The sequence below is a fragment of the Chanos chanos genome, chromosome 6 (genome assembly GCF_902362185.1).
Source record: "Chanos chanos chromosome 6, fChaCha1.1, whole genome shotgun sequence".
NCBI lineage: Eukaryota > Metazoa > Chordata > Actinopteri > Gonorynchiformes > Chanidae > Chanos > Chanos chanos.
This window is the reverse complement of record NC_044500.1, coordinates 22,476,831-22,490,678: the sequence shown is the minus strand read 5'-3', so window position 1 is coordinate 22,490,678 and position 13,848 is coordinate 22,476,831. Positions and strand designations below refer to the sequence as shown.

General features: G+C 38.3%; 1 protein-coding gene and 1 pseudogene across 1 annotated transcript; both read left to right on the top strand.

Moving 5' to 3' along the window:
• The first annotated feature begins 5,193 nt into the window (after positions 1 to 5,193).
• Positions 5,194 to 6,165, top strand: LOC115815203 (olfactory receptor 4Q2-like). The gene has a single exon (XM_030778166.1). It carries the CDS (start codon positions 5,194 to 5,196, stop codon positions 6,163 to 6,165), a length of 972 nt encoding a protein of 323 aa, XP_030634026.1.
• A 3,678-nt stretch (positions 6,166 to 9,843) lies between these two features.
• LOC115815202 (ADP-ribose glycohydrolase OARD1 pseudogene) lies at positions 9,844 to 10,203 on the top strand (annotated as a pseudogene).
• The last annotated feature ends 3,645 nt before the right edge of the window (positions 10,204 to 13,848 follow it).

The window sequence follows — 13,848 nt, the reverse complement described above, 5'->3', positions numbered from 1 at the left end:
TAAATACATGCATGCTTACCTAGGTGATATGGATTCACAAATCAGATGTGTGAAATGCCGTTGGTCTTTCATACGATGGTCGCCCAGTCAGCTATAATTCGATGACTTCTCAATCATACTGGACAACCATAAATCAATGGCTTTTCAATGTCACATCATCATTTCCCGGTCAACTATAAGAGGATGAATTTTCAACATCATTGTCGTTGCCTGGTCAACTACAAATCAATGCTCAATCATTTATAATCAGGACAACTATAAATCAATGTTATTCCAACGTCACTGTCATCAACATTACTATACTGTCGGATTTCATTGGTATTCTAATAGTGATCCAACATTTATTTAGCATTGAGATTTCAATCTCAACCATATTGATGATTCAGATGGAAAATCAATATTTTTTCAATGTCGTCTTGCTATCTGGGATTACTCACAGAGAGGCACACTTAACCAAAAGAACTGAGTGATGTTCTAGTGGAGTTACTTATACACAAAAGGGTAGTGAGGGAAGGAGAGAAAAGGGATGAAGAAGAAGAAGCAGGTGAAGAAGAGCAGGCCCAGCCACATTCAGGTGTATGAGAGACCAGATTTTGCCAGTGGGAGACCGTGAGTGAAACTTCATGTTGGTTCCAGGAGAGTCTCTTAGCGTCGCGGATCTTCTGAAGTAGTGAGACTGGGCCAATTCTTTGCACAGACGAACAGGGCGGACAGATGGACAACATTACGTTGACACAACAGGAGCTCAACTGATGCTACAGCTGAACCGCAGCTTAGGCTACACGATTTTAGCCCTGATTGCCAACCAAAGCCGCAGATCAGAGGCAAATCAGTATAATCGCTCGGGACTTGCAAATCGGCTCTCAGACATTATGTTTGAGGTGTTCAAAGACGCCATCCAAGAGACTAACCAATGCCTCAAAGACACCCAAAAGATATCTAGCAGTCTAAATATCTGGACCTGTCAGGGAGTCCAATTCTGTGGTGTTAAAAGTGTTCTGACTGGCAGTGAATGCAGCGATGAGCTACATCCAATGAGAGTGCAAGACTGTGAAGCCGGTGAGGGGATACCCAGGGGAGGAGTTTTACAACATCAACACATATTCTTTTCTTTTTCCTACTTGTTTTTTTTGCTGCAAATCAGTGCACAAACAACTTGGATCGCTCACTTCTCGCTGAAATCCATTTTTGGAAGAAGAAAAGGCTGGTTTAGCAGAGTGCACCAATTTGGAGGGCGTGTTAAGGGAGATTAAAGGCTTAAATTGGGTTAAAGGGTGCACATCCTGATTAGGCTGTGGGGCAGCGATGGAGAGTATACCGGCACATTGATTTTGTAGACTAATTTGAGTGTCACCATGGATTAAATCTATTTTTTGCGAGAAAAATTTGACAAAATCACATGCGGTAACAGAGCTGGATTGAGGGAAGTGATTCTGGGTCAATTATGATACTGTATCAAATAGGAATCTCGGGTTGTTTTTGTTTAGATTAATGATTGTTGAATAGTAAACGGATTTGGCCGTGGAGAGGGCGCATTTATAGGCTATCAGGCTATCATGCCAGGCGAGGCAGAGGACCTCCAGTTTAGTGGGGCAGCAGTTTCGTTCTAATGTTCTACACACTTGCTTCAGCACACATGTATCGTTATTGAACCAGGGTGTTATATATTTATGTCTATTTTTTAGCGGTAATGGTGCTGCCCTATCTAATGCATTACGGAGGGTACAGTTTGTATTGTCCGTCAGATCGTTCAGAGACCCTAGCTGATCATTGAAAGAGGTGAGGGCAGCAGGAAGCAGGTTAGCGAGCGTGGTAGTGGTGGAAGCATTAATGCGGTGGCAGCTACAAACCATGGTAGAGACTACAGGAGGAGAGGGGAACGTGACCTGGAAGATAACGAGAAAATTGTCAGAGAGGGCAGTGGAGTAGGGAGATACAATCACATGAGAGATAGTTAGGCCACGAGCTAGAATAAGATCTGAGGTGTTGCCATTGGAATGAGTGGGGTCATGGACGCATTGGTTAGAGCCAAAAGTGTCTAAAATAAATGTGAATGCTTTATTAAGAGAATCAGAATTATTATTGATGTGGATATTAAAATCCCTCATTATAAGGATATTATCCACCGTAGTTATAATATCAGAGATGAATTCAGAGAATTCATCTAGAAATTGACCACAGGGCCCAGGGGGCTGATAGATCACTACTATAAGGAAAGATGAGGTAGTGCAGGATTGCTTCACGAGGAGCACCTCAAAGGAGGCAGAGTTTGGCACGTTAATTATGTTAGGAGAGAATTCAGTGTTATAAATTATGGCTACACCCCAGCCTTTCTTCGCTGCTCTAGCAGCATGAGAAAAAGTGTAGCTGGGGGGTGAGGCTTCATTTAAAGAGAAATAAACATCTGGCTTCAACCAAGTTTCACACAAACCCAGCATGTCAGACACCAGGATAAGTGTTATCTAAAATTCCTATAGCTAGCTTATAGCTACATCATTTCTTACTGGTTCAATACATGCTATTATTCCATAGTGTTGAACAGGTTAGTTTACTTTTCTTTTGTTCAGTACAGTTGGTGAGTGAGAGAAGGAATGGTTTGAATTCCATTCTCACAGGAAACTAACCTCTGAGCTCATCTGGTCTTCACTGGGATTGATTGAGAGACTTCATTGGGATTGATAAATAATAAATAATAGTAATAATACATAGTAGTAATACACATCCTTTCCCTTAAAAAATAATAAAAAATGTTCATGTTTGAGCTTTGCAACTAATGGATATGTTACACTGAAGGAATGTACTAACTGATTATTCTATTGAGAAAGAACATTTTTTGTACTTTTTTGTTGATGTGAAATTATTTATAACTGTGTATAAAGTTCTTGAATCTTGAATCTTCTTGCCATCAATTTTTCACCCAATGTTACAGGGTTGTTGCGCTTAAACATCAAGCCCGACGTCTGTTAGGTGTTGAGGCATGTGGTTTTGTTTTAGTGTGCATTGGTCCTGAACAGGGAGGCTTGGGCCATGAAAAGGGTCAAAGGAACAGAGGGGGAAGAAGAGAGGGTCAGAGAGAGAGAGAAATGGGGGATATGGGGAGAGCCTGTACAATGTTAAATCTCAGAATCACTGAAATATTCATTAGCTCATGCATTGCAATATAAAAAGTCTCTCCTCCAGTTGCCGCTCAACAGACCTAAGAATATGACCATATCTGCCTCCCGTTTTCATGAGTACTTTGAAGAAAATGCCCACCTGAGAGATGCTAGCTGGATGAAGCTGACAGCTTCTAATAGTCTTATCATTCATGTGTTAGGATTAACGAAGAAGTCTGGTTTGGTCATGTCAGATGAACAAACCACAGTTACTCTGAGAGCAAATATTCTGGAAGCATATAGCAATGTTTTCAGCATCTTCCTCAGACCTGATTATGAATAGGAAGTCAAAGGAGGCTAGAGGTATATCTAGGGACATTTGAGTTACATTAGGGTAGTGCGCTGGCAGAAGGTGATTGCCCACCCCTTTGAGTGAGAAAACAAATAAAGGCTGCTGTTTCCTTATCCTGGGACAAAAGCAGGTATTAGGCATGGGTCAGCATAGGTCAGCATGCCCCTCACTGCCTACTGTCCTGCTATGTCATGTGTTTGCCACACACTCAGAATCAGACAAGTTCTGCTAAAGCGATAAATGAGAGCTTTTGGTGCATAATCCTGGCCTTACAAGAGTGAGATAGTTAAACAAAGGTGATTTGTCCAAATGTGCTTGTTTTTCAAAACTAGCAACAGTTAAGTATTATTGTGCCTACAATGGATGTCCAGCTTGGACAGTGTACACTCCAAAAAGGCTAGAGTTTTCATTCAAAGGTCACAGAGGAGTCAGTGCTGAAAAAAGGAGCATGTGCAACATATTGAATGTTAAAGGACAAAATGGTGAAAACTTTCTGGGTGAGGATGGGTGTTCGGGGTGTTATAATTTGTTTTCGTATTATAATACAATTGATTCTGGCCAATCAAAGTGTTCAGTATATTGTTTAAAACATACACAAAAATGGAATTCATTGTTGTAATTTGATTTTGTATGTTGTTTATTTTGTCTATTTGTATTTGCAGTCATATCTCTACCTATTCCTCTCCTTCACTTGGGTTTGCTCTGTCAGAATCAAATGTACACATATGCTCCAAGGACATTACCCCCACTCAGATACACAAGTCATATACACAAGTACTCTCACATACATATGCATGCTCAAACTCTACATACGTGCAGTGTAGCCAGCATGCCACTGAAGGAACTCCTTAGCCTTCAGACATGTCAAGAAATTATTATTATTATTATTATTATTATTATTATTATTATTATTATTACAATTATTATTATTATTATTATTTTTTAAGTCTGTGCAATAAGTCTGAAACTAAAAGTAGGGGGGAAAGAAAAAGCGAGATATTGAACCTTGTGGAGGTTAAAACATTACGTAGAGCCATCATCCAGACTGCTTTTTGGCATGACAATAAGTCTACCACCCCCTCATGAACAATCATTTGAATAATATGTACTTAACAATATGTAAGGTATTCTCTATTGACCTAATTTTCATTTGAGCCTTGACATCTTATGTCAAACAGTAATTATGTCCCAATGGTAAGTGTTTAAAATCCTACACCGATATAAACTTCACTTTACGCTGTGTGAACAACTGTCTGATTCATAGGTGTAAGACAACTCATTGAGATTTAAATGTACATGGATGGAGGAAATGTTTCTAGCTTAGCGATTGCTTACTTCTGTGAACAGCTAGCTCTTGTCTGAGATGATTTCTCATACTCTTATTTTTCATATGTTCTATGTATAAATATCCGTGTACTTGAATAATTTGCATGACTTCAATTGATATATTTACACAAATGTAATGCTCTGTTATGTTATTTTACCAGACTATTTTTATGACTATTATTATTTTATTACTATTATTTGTTATTATTTATTGTTATTTCAACTTTTGGTGACCCATGTGCTAAGATTTAGGAGCATAATTCTGATTACTATCTCTTAAATGTCTTAGAACTTGAAAGGTTAAACCAGATTTAGCCTGACATAACCAAGCAATGCAAAGTAATCATTATGTGACTAATCTTTAAAATCACTCTCTCTTCACATTTGTAGAGAACATTGTGGAAGAATATTGTGGAAACCATGCTGAACCCTAACAACACAACAACCATCACTGAATTTATCATTTTGGGATTTCCAGGCCTCTTGCCACAGTATTATGGACTAATGGCCACCTTTTTCTTCTTCATCTACGTAATGATTGCCACAGGAAATATTTTCATTATCCTTTTTGTAGCCTGTGAAAGAAACCTTCAGAAACCAACCTATTTTATCTTCTGTAACCAGGCAATGTGTGACCTTTCATTTGGAACAGTCACCCTCCCAAAAATCATTGCACGATACTGGAGTGGAGACATGATCATCTCATTTAATTTGTGCTTTCTACAAATGTTTTTTGTGCACTTCTTAGGGTCCTGCAGTTCATTTTTCATGGCAATAATGGCACTGGATCGATTTGTTGCGATAAACTATCCTCTGAGGTATCCTACAATTATTAAAAATTCCACTGTGGCAATACTTTGTGCTTTTTCGTGGATATTCAATACACTGCAGATGACAGGTACTGTCTTACAAACTATCAGTGCACCGTACTGTGGTCCAAATATCATAACCCGGTGCTACTGTGACCATTCCTCAATTACCAGTTTGACATGTGGAAACGTATATGAAGTATTTCTCCCAGGCTTTATTAATGCAATGTTCATACTTCTTTGTCCCTTATCTTTCATAATATTTTCATACATCTCAATCATTGTTTCAGTCATGAAAATCTCTAGTAGAGAGGGACGATACAAAACCTTCTCGACATGTACCCCACAGCTTTTAATTACTTGTCTGTATTATATACCTAGATTTTTTGTCTATATGACCAGTTCCATTGGGTTTGATTTGAGCATAGATGTTCGTGTCAGCCTAATTATGTTGTACAGTTTATTCCCTGCCCTCATCAATCCAATGATATACTGCCTCCGGACAAAAGAAATCAAAGATGTATTAACCAAGAGACTTAAAAACAGACCAGTCCGACTGGACATAAAAGTTTCTTTAGTTTAAACAAATGAATATGGTAATTTTTTTTTTTAACTGGACAAGTATAACTGCTAAGAGAACATCACACACATTTAGAGAATATGAAATTTAATCTCCCACAAAGTTATATCTTTCCTGACAAATTTAATTCTTGTTAGAATTCAATTCTATAGCTACATAGCTGCCATATTTCCTCATGAAAGGTAGGGGAAAGCAACTGAGAAGTCATGAGATGTGGCACACAATATTGAAGTTCATTCTGTTGGCATCACTATGTTAATCAGTCATTCAGTCTTGTAGCCACTGCATCCCATGTGAAGACAGCGGTAAGATCTGCTGTAACTGTTAGCCTCCAATAATGGCTACATACTCTGCTCCTCAGATTTAACACTTTGGTATCCACCACCACACTTTAGGGACAGAAAACAGGGCTGAATGCAGTTTCATTTTGTCTCTTTAGTACACAGTGGTCAACAAGCTCACTTGTTAAGACTGACATGCAAACATTACTTTGAGATGAATTTGTAAAACTAAATACTCTAACCATAAAACATGACTCAAAAGTCCATAATCAAATATTCTCAGCTATTGACACTAAGGAGATACAAGCCTGATGAGCCAGATGCAGTAGATGAAGGCCACTTTTTTACTAAACAAATCCCTTTGCAAAATTATAAAGCAAGTATAACTGTGAACACTAAGCAGTTCATACGGTACCAAAACAGAATAAATGATAATAAAAATAAATAAATAAATCCAAATTCAGTGACAATAACAGTTCAACGTAATGAAAATAAGCTTGATACGTCTTAATCTAAGTACATCCTAAAAACACATGAAAAATAAATGAATACATCTTTTTTTGTTGGGGGGAGGGGGGTTGTTTTGTTTTTGAAATTATTTTTCATTACGTTAAGGACTTAAGTGTAATTGTATAATACACAGATGAGAGATTTTTAAGATATTGTTCTATGAATAAAAACATTGATTCAAGTCCACGTCCATGTTTTCATCCTTCAATGTAGTGTAATTATGACATACACCAAGAATCAAAGTGACTTTGCTATCAGCAGGCTCATACTTTATATACGTGCAGTGTTGCCAGCATGCCACTGAAGAACTCCATAGCCTTCAGATATGTCGAGATATTATTATTATTATTATTATTATTTACTTTGCTTAATACTTAAGGTTTAAAATTTTAGGTTGACAAAACTGAAAAAATAAAAATACATGGGTTTTTGTTTTTCAGTTATTACTTTTTATATGTTTCTAGCTATTATTTAAAGAGCAGGATGTCACAAGACATTTGCTGTTCCTGCAAAGAATGAGAGTGGAAAAAGTCTGAAACTAAAAATAGTGGCTAAAGGAAAAGCGAGATATTGAACCTTGCAGAGGTTAAAATGTTAGGTAGAGCTATCATCCAGACTGCTTTTTGGCATGACAATAAGTCTACCACGCTCTGATGAATATTCAGTTGAACATTGAAGTCCACATTCATGTCTTCATCCTTCAATGTAATGCAGTTATGACGTACATCAAGAATCAAAGTGACTTTGCTATCAGCGACCTGTCTGAAAAAAGAGGATGTTAAATTTGTCTTAATATATATTTCATATAAAAAGCCTACTTATTTCAGATGTGTCAGACAGTTGGCTTCCCTAGCCATGAGGGAGTGACAACGATACAGGTTCCCTCATAAATATGATGCTCATATGATTGCTTTTATGAGGTGTGCAGCGAATCACAAGAAAATATTCTATAATATCTAATATCTAATGTCTTGGAAATATTTATTCACAATTTTATTGCGCTTATCACTTATTTTTTACTGTGTGTAATTATGCACCTTATATTTTAAAGAGAACATTGTGTCAAATATTTTGCTGTGCTTGATTCAATCGCTGTTTTGCATGTGTTTATTCTATTCTTGTGGAAGCCTGGTTACACAGCACATTCAGACTCATCTCATTGGACTGTTTTTAAGACGCACAGGTGAAAACCATTCCCTGATTCTCTACTACTCTACCAATTAAGAAGGAACCATCTGTTTCCCATGTAAAATAGAAGGAAGAGGAACTTACATCATTAGTTCTGCTCATCTGTCAAAACTGCCCAGATGGTTGCTGTCTCCATGATTGTCTGCCACCTCAAGTGCACGTCATGCAATGAGAGAAACAATAGAGGAAATAAGTAGTTTCTGAAATGTAAATCTGTCAAAATATGTGTGACTTAGAGCCACACATAAGTGGCATCATTGCAGAGGGCCGTTTTGATTTCTTTGTTTTAAAGTGAGACCCAGGGAGAAGAAGATGAGTTCTTAATCTGAATGTGCAATGTGTGTGCAAAGTTTATGCAGTGTATGTTCCATAATTTAGGTAGCAGCTGTTTTAATGTAAAAGGAGTTTTAAGTGAAAATAGCAACAGTTTATAGAGGGCGGGGGGGGGGGGGATCAGTGGTGGGATTGGTAATGTGTGGGAGTCTTTGAAAACTGTCCCTCTGGGGATCAGCACAGTACCAAACCCTAGCTGAGCAGTACAATTTCAGCATCACACCCAGGGACAGTAACCACCAACAGAGTCAACAACTACCCCCAGATACCTAGGACCACACTGAGGTATGCTGACCACTGCCCAATAGCACAAGTCCACAATGATTTCCACTGTTATGTTGCCACTGAGGGTTATGTTGTTGCTCTTGCAACATGTCAAAAGGTCTTCCCCCTCTCTTCTGTAGGCCAGTTTATTATTGTGCAGTGAGTAGATCTATGACTGTGGTGTTATCAGCAAATCTGATGATTGTGTTGCTGTCATGGGTGGAAACACAATCATGGGTGACGAGTGTGTAAGGAAAGGGACTGAGAACACTTCCCTGGGGGGGAGTTTCAGTTCTCTGCTGAACTCACTTGTTTCCAAGCCTGAGGATGTTACATCAAGCAGTAATCAAATTTTCAAAGGTTAGAGTTTAAAAACTGAGACAAAAATCTTAATTTAACGTTAATTCACAGTTGTGTGCCACTCACCGGTACCAGCTGAAACTTGAGAAACATATGGATGCATTATACACCATGCTGAAATAGTGCCCTGTTTATTTTTTAAAGAAAAAGTATCTCTGCTTTCAGATTCACAAGGAATTTGTTCTTCTTTTTGGATGCTTTTAACCACAGAGTAAGAGCATCAAAAGTAGTATATATCCTATACTTTCTGTCAAACTGTCAATCAAAGTGATTTATGACCCTCTGTGATTTATGACTCCCTGTGAGGACACCCCTCCCCTTTTGCCCTCCCTCCGCCAGCATGATTGACAAGGCCTGTTAAGTTAAGTTTAAGTTTAAGTTTAAGTTGTGTGAGATATGGTGGTGTGGAGACTGTAGGGAAAATGTGGTATCTGGATTTCACCAATACATTTCTTCTAAGAGATGTTCTTTATGTTTGGCGGTTTATGGATATGTGATCACTGATTTAAGTCAGAACAGGTATACCTGTATAATAGTATCAGTTTTGTTTGATGATGGAGAAATATCTGTTTGGAAATACCGTTGTCTTGGTGAGCACTCCTGTGCCTTTCAAGTAGGATCAAATGTATGAACAATTTAAAAAGTACGACAAATTGGCTACCAACGGTTGGAATCTGTGCTATTTGAAAGACGATTTGTTTTCTTGTTTGAGTCTCCGCCCCGCTGGGTCAGTCAGGACTGCTGTATGGGAGCCGGTATAGCGGTGCTGTGCACGAGAAAGTTTCGTGGTGTTAACAAGCTTAATAAACAGTGCAAGCTTCCAGGTCAATGTGCAATGCTTGAAAGATCTGATCGCTAGATCTACTGCTTGACTGCAAATGAAAAATACCTCCACAAATCCATTTATGACAGTCTGAGACAGAGTCTGTATAACATGAAAGCTCACTGTTTACTAAACGGTGTCACCCGTGTGTCAATGCCCAGGATTGGTTGGGGTCTGGACCAAATTAAGTAGGAAAAGGTGTCTGAAATTCTAGAGGAAGTCTTCCAGCAAACAGATATCGAAATCAGTGTATATATGCTTTGTGGTTTTCAGCATGCATGACGTAGCCTAATCAAATTTTACTCTTAACAAATGGTGTCTGGATTTACAACGCAGGCTATCATTGTTGAAGCTACCGATCGCTGGAGTATGTGTTAGATACCGATGTGTCGAAGGCTACTGCACGACAAAAAGGTATTATTGTAGGCAATGGTGTAGAGAATGATCAATGAGTTTAGTGTGATGTCCGGGCATGTCAGGGCATGTGTTGTCCGATCCCGATGGCCATACATGTGTTGACAGCCAAAATGGTGTAATGTCAGCCGTGAATCTGTGGATATCAACATTTTTGTTTATAGTCCACCAACGGCCAAAGACATTCTTGAGACAATTACAACGAACTTCTTTACTCTGAGCAAGTTCATATATTTATGTTTAAAGAATTTTGGGTACCATTTTACAAGAAGACTACCCTTATAAACTATTCATACATGGTTTACAATTAGGTTATTAATTAAATTGTAAACACTTTATAAACCTTTAATAAGCACTTATAAACAAGTTATAACTCAATTTTCATACATCGATGCAGGCTCACTATTTTGCAAGATAAAGTTATTGCTGCACTTTTCATCTGTCTATTCTGTTAAATCTCAGATCTTGCTAGTTGATTAGTTTACTTTATGTTCTCCTTTTATCAGTGATCATGTTAAACTGTCAGCTTCATCTCCATTTTTATGACAATTTATTAATTACTTACTAACATTTATAACTGCTGAAAGGGAGCTTTATTGTAAAAGTGTGAAACACATCACCATTTACTAATGAGTTACTATCATTTATAACTGGAAAAGGGGAGCCTTACTGTAAAGTGTATGCAACGCCCCTAGACCCTACACCTGATGCTAAAAGGGCGTCCTGGGTTCTTTTATTACTCCTATAAATTAATTTAGGTGCCACTGTTAACTTAAATGGTAAATTTCTAACCTCAAACTCTTGTTCTTTACTTAACAATAAACTCCAGAAACCGAATGATTTAAATTTAAACACAAAACAATTTACTTATTGAAGAAATATATGTCAACACAACCAAAATGATTTCAGAACTATAAAACAAAGTTCACTCAGTGAAAAAAAAACAAGTATTCGTCAATACCTTAGCAATGATCAATGATCTAATAACATTTTGCAACAACACAATACATGAGCATCACATTCATTAACACATTCACACGCCGCAGACTCACACCCACACACACACTGATTAGCCCTAAGCCGGCAAATGACACTAAACAAAACCGTTGCAGGCCTGGGACGTTGCTCGGGTTCGCTGTGGCCCAGCACAAAATGGCCGCTTCACTCGGTAACGAGCAAAAAGGAAAAAAAAACACACACAGTACCTTATTCCAGCACAGTCTCAGGTGGTTTACCGGTCCGACAATGTCTGCATGTCCCACGTAGCAACAGCAACAAGCACCAAAATCCCGCAAAGATCCAAAATCCCGAAGCAGTCTTTCCGCGAGTAGCAGCAAAGTCCTCTGTAGCAATCCTCAACAGGTTAAGCTAAACGACAAGGCTCCGTCAACTTAATTCTTACCAACAACAAAAATACGATACCGCTATCTTTCTTGCTCTTTATGGGTATTCTGTTCGAGTACCCCAAGACTAAAAGGCAGTATTCGAGAATTACAACGTTGTTCACGTTATACATTTATACTTTACAAAACTCAGGCTCTCTCTCGCAATGGCGTACCTGCTCTTCTCTCTCTGCCTTTCTTCTCTCTCTGCCTATTCCATGACCTCTGACGTCATAGGTATTAACTCTACTAATTATAAACTATATTTCTACACTGAAATAACAAAAATACTAGATTTTATACATTCACACAACATATGAAATCACTACATCAGAACAAATATTAATAAGAACTTGGAACACATATACATACACACATGAAATACATATCCCAGAATTCCCTTTAATGACCCAATCGAATTTTCCAGACAAATACATAATCCCAATTTATTGCATAAATTCTCTTAATGCAAATGAATGAACTAGTTCTAATGAGTAACTAAGAACTATCCGCTTTAAATTACCTACTAATTACTTAACATTAATGTATCTAAAATACATGTTCCTCCACCGGGCTACATGTAAAACACATCAGCATTTACTAATGAGTTGGTAACATTTATAACTGTGAGTAATGCGCAAACTCTGAGAGTCACGTGCAGGCACGGGTGAGATCAGTCATGACGGTGTTCCCGGTTGCTCACTGAGGCGCGTTTTTTGTTTTTCAATTTCAAAAATACAGCGGATACAAACCCCTGCGTTTGTGACACATATAAACGACAGCGGTCTTCTCCTCACTGAAATCAACCGTGGAGGAAATAGAAAAATTCATCGACGAGTTCCACAGTAATCTGTGCGAAATGCCGGCTCAGAGGCCCAACCAGCGCACAGAGGGCTCAGCAAAGAAACGCTACCGGGAATCCTCCACCGACACCGAGGACTTAAACACGCCGACACAAGAGGTTAGTGTGCCTCACTCAATTAATGCAAGACTCAGCATTTTAGAATCACTGCCTGCTGAACTGAAAGAAATGCGAGCGAGCCTTGAATTTAATCACAAGGAAATCGAGGATCTAAAAAGAGACAACGAGTGCTTGAAAATCACTGTTGAAACATTGACCAAGGAACTGGACAACATTGTCAAAGAAAACAAGACCATAAAAGAAACCATATTGGATATACAATCACACAGCATGCACGATAACTTAATTTTCTCCGGGATTCCAGAAAATAAAACCGAGAACCCAATAAACATGATTAAACCAAACTAAAACTTCCCTCCGACATTGTTGACAATATAACTTTCCACCGGGTTCATCGCCTTGGAATCACAGCAAAGAGGGGGCCTCAACCCATCATTGCAAAGTTTGAACACTTGCAACAAAGGGAGCTTGTGAAAAGCAGAGGCAGAGAATTAAAAGGAACTCACTACGGCCTCAATGATCAGTTCCCTCGTGAAATAAATGAACGCCGCAAGAAGCTCTACCCCATTCTTAAACAATATCGAGCAGAAGGGAAAAGAGCTTCAATCACCATAGACAAACTGTACATCGAAGGCCAACTATTTCGCGATCTCAAGATTACACTGTGGCTTTTCTAAATGGAAAAAAAAAATCACACCCCAAATGCGAGTTACCTGTTCAAACCAGTGTTCTCTCTCCACCTCTCTTTTTTCTTTAACTTAAACATTACCCACATACCCCCCCCCCCCTTTTTTTCTGTTTTGTTTATTTAAATTTGTTTGATTCTTTACTCTATCTCTCACCTTATTTTTTCCTATTCCAATGACTCCAACCATTCACCCCTTTCCTCACTCTGTTTTCCCTCCCTGCTCTCCTTCTAATACACTGTTACATCTTATCCAGACTTATGTTTCTGTAATACCCTTCTGCACTGTCTGTTTCTGTGGTCTGTGTTCAAATGTCCTTCTTTCTGACTCTGTGTCTGTATATAAACTGAGTGTCTCTTTTCTTTGTTATATGTTAACATCACATATATTTGGAGTTCATGTGGAGTTCACCTCCCACCATTTCTATTCTATTTTTTCCTATCTATCCCCCTTTTTTTTCCCCTCCCCAATTTTATTTTATTATTATTTATCTTATTTTACTTTTACTTTTTCTTTGTTGACT

What these genes read in the sequence shown, in the direction of transcription:
- LOC115815203 (XM_030778166.1), top strand. Translation starts at nt 5,194, where the DNA reads ATGCTGAACCCTAACAACACAACAACCATCACTGAATTTATCATTTTG.